The sequence below is a fragment of the Mya arenaria genome, chromosome 7 (genome assembly GCF_026914265.1).
Source record: "Mya arenaria isolate MELC-2E11 chromosome 7, ASM2691426v1".
Lineage (NCBI taxonomy): Eukaryota > Metazoa > Mollusca > Bivalvia > Myida > Myidae > Mya > Mya arenaria.
This window is the reverse complement of record NC_069128.1, coordinates 16,125,402-16,133,245: the sequence shown is the minus strand read 5'-3', so window position 1 is coordinate 16,133,245 and position 7,844 is coordinate 16,125,402. Positions and strand designations below refer to the sequence as shown.

The 7,844-nt window shown below is 35.7% G+C and overlaps 2 protein-coding genes across 3 annotated transcripts in view; both read left to right on the top strand.

Moving 5' to 3' along the window:
* Positions 1-856: 856 nt before the first annotated feature.
* The window catches only part of LOC128240639 (hyccin-like), a 71,361-nt gene continuing 64,373 nt past the window's right edge, over positions 857-7,844 (top strand). Inside the window, exons 1-4 of the mRNA XM_052957350.1 lie at positions 857-885; positions 5,732-5,798; positions 6,487-6,591; positions 7,011-7,145. Of these exons, the coding sequence (XP_052813310.1) occupies positions 5,754-5,798; positions 6,487-6,591; positions 7,011-7,145 (285 nt within the window). The 5' untranslated portion in view covers positions 857-885; positions 5,732-5,753. The remainder of the gene's footprint in view (positions 886-5,731; positions 5,799-6,486; positions 6,592-7,010; positions 7,146-7,844) is intronic.
* On the top strand, positions 908-4,523 carry LOC128240640 (uncharacterized). 2 transcript variants are annotated; one of them, XM_052957351.1, is made up of 4 exons: positions 908-2,126; positions 2,407-2,608; positions 2,923-3,095; positions 3,256-4,523. In XM_052957351.1, exons 3-4 carry the CDS (start codon positions 3,085-3,087, stop codon positions 4,157-4,159), a joined length of 915 nt encoding a protein of 304 aa, XP_052813311.1. In that variant the 5' UTR covers positions 908-2,126; positions 2,407-2,608; positions 2,923-3,084; the 3' UTR covers positions 4,160-4,523. The 2 variants fall into 2 exon arrangements, with proteins under 2 accessions (XP_052813311.1, XP_052813313.1); XM_052957353.1 differs by lacking the exon at positions 908-2,126 and having other exon boundaries at positions 2,398-2,608.

Sequence of the window (7,844 nt, the reverse complement as noted above, 5' to 3'; positions counted from 1 at the left end):
GTTATGGTGTTGCTTAACACGATATGCTCGAGGACCTTACAGGATATATAGATGTTAGTGATATTGGAAAGTAGTGAGACGATTGCAGATTAACAGTCAGTAGGGATCTATCTATCCAATACTAAGAAAATGTTTGAAGGTTTCGTAAGACCCTGAAAAACTTCAGCTTACCCAATCTCGTCATGTTCTCATGCTTTGATATCCCCTAATATTTTGTGCTGTATTGATAGGAGCTTCATTCTATGATAATACTCAAGTTGTACAGGCACATTTTATTAATCATGTGTCATTAATTATCGATGAAAGATACATTAATGTTAGTCAGCTGAAATTCAGTTGTGAACATTTTGCAAAATAGTGTCAGTATTTGGGGAAGTAAATTACTTTCAAACATAATTTCAGACCTTAAAGTCATATTTATTTGACGACATCCGAGTTCGTCAACTTCGTCTTGTTCATTCAAAGGTGTTTTAATTGAACATTACGGGTAGGAGAGGGGACTTTGTATTTAGATTTATTTTAATTTTTGTTTTTGTGTTGTTTTTAAACTTTAAATTTTTATATTTCGCATGCATTGTCAATTAATATATCGCTTTTCATTAAGTACAATTAATTACTAACTAACTGGGACAAATACTACTCTTAGTTATTAAGAACAACAAATAGTAATTAGAAAACTTTACCCGTGAAGAGTTTTTATTTCAGGTTAATTATTTTTGTTTTATTTTTTAAAACGTACTCCTCCATGCGTGACTTAAAAAGAAAACAAATCACATATTGACACCGCATCATAATTGAAGTGTCGTTTTTCAATGTTCCCGTTTCGTGACAGGTCGTTTTGTCTTGATTACATATGCAGGCGTTTATCGATCGAGATGAAAATAGGTGGTGACAGTTTTTTGGTTTGCTAAATTATTGTGTAAATAGTAACAGAATGTCCCATTGCCAATATTATTTTCGTAAAATTATGAAATATTAATTTTTTGTCGATTATTTTCGTTGTTATTTCCTTCAGTGGTGTTGTCACTGAACTCGCCCTTGCCCTTGGAATAAATTTGTATTTGTTAATATTACATGCAGGATAAAATCTATACAGTTAAGCCACATTATACCTTGGTATGTGCACATGAGGTGGTTACATAGGTTGAACCAACTTGTGACGCTAATAACAGATTTAAGATTGCTATTATCACGAACATATAAACAATATTTAAATGCGGTGGCCCCCATTCAGTGAACAAGACATATTTTAATTTTACCAGCATCCTACAGTCTGGCCTAATTTGGTCTGTATGGCATAATATCTTGGACAAGTTTGATAACAAGCCATATCGTTCAGTCACTCAATAGTTGTCGCCCTTTAATTATATAAATTACCTTAAATGGATCTTGTCCAATCATCACCACATATTTGTTCAGATTGTGTATTGGCATAATTTTATAACTCGGACAAGTTAAAATGTCTTCTAGATAACTACAGAGTGAATTGTCAAAAATTTTATTTACAGTGTCCGCTTTCTAAAGTTGGCTTAACGTATAACCACTTATACCTAAAATTAAGATGTGTGTAGTTTGTGTCGTTTGCAGGGCTCGACATTAACCACTGCCCGATTGCCCGGGGCAAGTAATATTTGCAGGCGGGCAGTAGTTTTTAGAATCTACCTGCCCGATCGGGCAGTAACAAAAAAAGTCGTCATATTGGCGACTTTTCCGGTAAAAAAAATAATAATCCGAACACTCCTTCCTGAAGAGTATTTATTAAACATAAACAAATGCACTCATTGGTTGTTTACTTGAAAATACGGGTCAAACGGAGCACCTCGGACATTTTCGTTAGAAACTGAGATGGCGAAGACTGCCGAATATTTTCCGATAAAGCTCAAGTAATTCCGTCCAAATGCGTTGGCCTATCGTGTGAGCTGTACCAAGTCCATATAGCTAGCGTTCCAGTTGCCCTCACAACAGAAATGGCGTCTCGACAATCGACACTGTCAACTTTTTTAATGTGTCAAATGTAAGAACGGCTCAGTCATCAGAGAAAAAGACCAGCTACGAAATAAAACGAAAACGTTGCTGGGTCGAATCTTGGGGAAATGCTTTTCCTGGACTCAGAGACAGCGAGAATGGTAATTATGGCTCCAATTTTCGGATGCTCGGTAACTTTACGATTTCACTTTACATTGAGATAAATTGTGATTTACTTTAAAATAAATGTAGGATTACAAAGCTAAGATAATAAAAGGTTGACTGTTCGTTCTTATAATTAAATTTTAGTTCCCTGGTCCTTAATCATTTGCATGTTGAAGACCCTAGTATGTTAAGTATCAAATTTCATGACAATCTTGAATCTTGTGAAGGTACTTCTTATGGAAGTTTTTTTATCTGAAAGTGATTTATTTATTGCAGGTTTGATATGTGGGACTTGTGAAAGGCACAGGAACTTAGCTGGAAGTTCCTCATTCCTGACAGGGTGCATCAGCTACCGTATCACTACGATTCAGGCGCACTTGGCTACAGCTTCACATATTCGATGTAGAGAAGCTGATATGGTTGCTGAGCGCCAACATGAGGGAAATGTGCCAGGTCCCATGGATGCAGTTTTAAACAGGTTTGTTGATTTCAATTATCATACTCACATTCAATAATAATTTATTATAGTAAAGTATGTAAAGATACCAGCTTTAAATAATATTACAATATCATTGATACATTTATCATCGTGTTGGAATTAATGTTGAAAGATATGCATATTTTGTGGTGACCTGGCAGAATCCCTATCTGTTTGATGTTGATGATTCTGTCAAAAACAGGGTGTCGGGTCTCCGTAGCCATAAGTGACACATCCTGCTTATTGCAGCCTTATTCTGAGCTCATACAAGTTCCACTTCTTAATGCATTATGATTGTTTTGTTGCTTTCATAGGCTTAGCGATGAGGAGGCAGCGTTATTGAAGCAAAAGTTCAACACTGCATACTTTGTCATGCACCATGAAATGCCATGGACTGTCTATCCAAATCTTCTAAAACTCCAAGTGAAGAACGGATCCAACATCAACTTCTTGAAGTCTTACCAGTCTGACAAAGCATGCTCAAGGTGTAAGGGTCTTGTGTTATCTATCATTTATGTAGCTTACTAAACCGTAAACTTAAAGCCTTAAATTTACAATGATAAAATAAATTATCAGTATGAGGACTTGTAACGGAAGACATGACCTACTTATTTGAAGTGTAATTTTTGTAGTTATTGTATTTTAAGATTCGGAGGATATATAGCGCAAGCAGTCCGGGAGCCCATTCAAGCAGCACTTCAAGAGGCAAAAAGCATTTCAGTCATGTTTGATGGTGCCACTGACTGTGGTGTGTCTGAGGTAGAGATCATCTATTGCCGACTAGTAAAGGATGGAGTTCCTAGGGAGTACTTTGTTGGTCTACAGGAACTTGAGCATGCCCACAGTAATGGTGTATTCAGCGCAATCAATGAGGCCATGATTAAGTTTGGATGCCATGACTGGTTAGATAAGTTGGTGGGTGCAGGGTCAGATGGTGCATCTGTAAATATTGGAAGAAACAACAGCGTCAAAACCCGAATGATGGATGGGCGACAGCATGTTGTATTCACACACTGTGTTGCACATCGACTGGAGCTTGGGGTTCTTTCAGGAATCAAAGACCATCCCATGCTTGTTACAGTGCAGGAGATGCTTTACCAAATGCACAAGCACTACCACTACTCCCCGAAGGCATTAAGAGAATTGAAGACCATAGCTGAGACCATGGAAGATCGCTTCATTAAGCCACAGCGGCTTCAGGGGACAAGATGGCTTCCACATGTGATGAAAGCATCAGATGCTCTGATGAAGGGGTACTCTGCAATACGTACTCATTTTGAGCATGTATCACAGGCTGGACCAAATCAAGCTACGGATGCAGTGAAGGGAAGGGCAAAACATCTGGCAACCAAACTTCAAGACTGGCGAGTGCTACGTTTCATGGCCTTCCTTCAGGACTTACTTCAGGTGGTTGCACAGCTTAGTCTTACATTTCAGACAAGCTATATCACAGCTGTAGATTTAGGAACGCAGCTGTGTTGCCAACAATACAGGAGGTCCTTCACTCTGCTGGTCCAGACAACATTGCCCACCTCATTGAGGTCATCCTGACATTGCCAATGTCATCTGCTGTCTGTGAAAGGGGGTTCTCTGCTGTAAAGAGAATCAAGTCAGACTGGAGAGCCTGCCTTAACACCGAAACTTTGGACAATTTACTGTGTGTTTCACTTGAAGGTCCAAGTCTTGAGCGATTCAATGCCACACGAGCTGCACACCTGTGGTGGACCCGGGGCCAACGGCAGCGTCGTCCAAACTTTGGAAATGAGAGTGACACTGATGATGATGATGATTTATAATTAGTTATTCAGTACTTGTTGTTGACAATTATGTCATTGCATGTTAACATGTGCTTTATACTAGTGCTTTAATATGTGATTTTTGTTTTAATATCTTTCATTTACTTTAAAAATGTGATTTAAATTACTCTTCATTAGCCTCATGATGATCTCATTGAAGTTCATAGGTGTTTTTTTATTATGTTATTTATGTATATTATTATGTACTCAAGGACCATTGTATGTTATGTGCAATGCTTTATTTTGCAATATGATTAATTTACTTTTAAAAGATGATCTCAAATTTGCAATTTCATATATTTTACTCATTCTATTTTAGTTTTATTTTACTTTGTGCTCAAGATGATGATAGATGTCATAAAAGTTATGTGCCATCTATGTTATTGAATGCTAGACCTTGTATGAATGTAGGATTCCAGAATTGTATTGTATTATATTAGTGACTTTGAATGATGATTTTAAATTGATAATTTAATTTATTTTACTTAATATCTTATTTTAATTTTTATTTTACTTTTTGCTAAAGATGACAAAAGGTATGAATTATGTAACTGAAGGTTAGGCGGTTTATTTGTGTTGTTTTTCATGAAAATATTTTATCATTGTAAAACTATGTTCTAGTCACTTATTCTTGTTTCAAAAAGCCTTCGTCAGGATCTCATTTCCATTTGTTATATTTCATTGACTGTTTACCTTTTAATCAAAAAGATATTTTTACGCATTTGTTTGTTCATCTTTATTTCAAATACATCAAGCCCTGATGTGCAGGTTGAATCACAAAATGTGTTTTTATGTGAAGTAAAACAACAAAATGAGCCCCCAAAAAATTGGGCAAGTAAAAAATCCATTCGGGCAAGTGAAAATGTCTAGGAGGTTGCCCGAAGGGCAACAAAGTATAAGAATAAGCGTCAAGCCCTGGTTTGGCACTCTCGTTTAAGTTTGTATGTCTGTGCAATTATCATGAAGACAATTGGTGACTTTAGATTGCTTGAATCTTGAAAACAATAGATTTTTGACACGCCCTATGAGAAATTCAGGAATTAGAATTTACCCTTATTAACCTACTAACAGGTTCCTTGAAGCAGGGAATGTAGATAACAGAAATAAACATTGAAACAGATAGGCAAGATTTAAGAATATAATGTCCACATGTACTATCTCTTATCAAACAATTCAACCCCATAGATTTTGACTATTGGTATAGAAAAAAAAATGGGTTGCAATTTTCACGCTGCCTCAGAGTTATAAATTATTAATTATTTGAATTTTATAAGTGCTAATTCCAATCTCCGTAATTATGTTTTTGTAAATTGTGTGTTTTTTTCAGAATCCTAAGGATCATACCTGAGATGGCAACTTCTAAAGTGATAAGAGAATGGCTGGCAGAGTACAAGGTAATTGTAGGGATAAATTGATTACACCTGCAACTGCTTCTACCTGTATATCTGTGCAAGGTTACCCCCGCACGTGCTTCTAGGAATGATTGAGTATTGAGTGAAGCTAAGTTGGAGATTATCTGCTACAATTCTGGTTTTCATTTTTTTTTAGTTGTTAAAAAGTAATGACACATTGATCACTGACTAGGACTTGAATTGAGGAAAAGTAGTGTAAATGGTTCATTTTCCAGTATTTTCATGTTGGGCCCGACAAGCCATATAGGTCTGGCAGAAACCCTGCGTTTAGCGGCCATCCTCAAAACATTCATAAACTGATCTTAGTAGTGTAACAATGATATAATAATTTGACTTTGTACCTATTCTAACAAATATTTGATTTTATATCATAAATGGCACTTGTTACTATCTTATCTGTAGCTCTGGATAATGTTTGTTATTGACCAAAGTAGCTCTGGATAATGTTTGTTATCTACCAAAGTAGCTCTGGATAATGTTTGTTATTGACCAAAGTAGCTCTGGATAATGTTTGTTATTGACCAAAGTAGCTCTGGATAATGTTTGTTATTGACCAAAGTAGCTCTGGATAATGTTTGTTATTGACCAAAGTAATTTTTTCATATCGATCGGCAACAATTTTGTTATGTAGTTTTACTGTTAATATGGAATACACAATTCACTGTTACAGGTACTTTCCAAAGAAGAGTTCCATAGCTATGCTGCGTCTATACGACACAATGGGGAGTTGATAGCTGGTCTCCATGCCTTGTTTGATACACACCCTGATACAGAGGTTAAAACATTAAATAATATATTAAACAGTAATTTTTGGTGACAAAGATTAGATGAATAGACACGTTTGGTTAAAGGAACCCTACCCAATGTTCATAAAACATCATTTTACCAAATTTAAGAATGTCAAGCTCGTATGTTCAATTTCAACCAGAAATATATGTAAATTTTCGAAATATCTTACATGCTCTGGATTCTACATAATTTCACTTGAAATTGATGTTACAACAGCATTGTTCTAGTTTCAAAGAAACTTTTCGATAGAAAGATACTTATAAATAGCCCATTTGCCTGTAATATATATATAGAGTTGTGTACCAAAGTAAATTCAAAAACTCCCAAAATTTTAGCCTTATTCTAAATTTCATGTCAAATTAAAATTGTTTCAAGGCTTCTTTGTAAAAATATCTTATGTTACAGGTTCTGGATCCAATATGTCATCAGCTGTTCGAATTCTACCGCTCTCGGAAAGATGAGCTGCAACGATTCTCGCTGGAGTTGCTGCCTTCCCTCGTGTGGCTGTATCTGTCATTTATAAGCAGAGGAGAGAAATCGGTAAGAGGTAGTGAGGTCAGAATTGTTGTTCAGTCCCATGCATGTTTCAACCGGAGGACTAAAAGTTTACCGTCTGTCTGTAAAAACTGCAATATCCCAAGTATGCAGGCTAGGTTAAAGAGATTTGTATGTGGATAGAGAGTAATTCTGAAATTATGTGTCATTGAAAAATAAAATTCAGACAAAAACTGTCATTGCCATGGCAATATAAATGGTGAAAATACCACTTTTTGACTTCATCTTGGCATAGCTTGAAAAGTATTAAAGCTTCATTCATTAAAGTAGATATGCAGAAAGAGGGCCATTAGGAAATTATGTAAATCTTTTTTTGTTTTGTTAAACATGATTGTGGTTGCTTTGGCAACGAAACTAGTGAAAATACCATTTTTGACAGAATCGTGGTATAAACATTTACATAACTTGGTATGTGGATAGAAGGCCGATCAGACAGAAAAACATGGGTTTTTCTACTGGATCTTTGCACAATTCAAGAAGTATAAAATCTACATGCATGAAACTTGGAATAGTAAAGATTATGACTTGTCAGATAAACATGTGATTTCTATGACAAAGAAAATGGTGAAAATACCTCTTTTAACTTGATTTGAGATTACTCAAAAAGTAAATCAAAGCTTCATTCATGAAATTTGGTTTGTGGTTAAGACATTAAGTGGGTATATGTGTCATTTCATTTTTTTG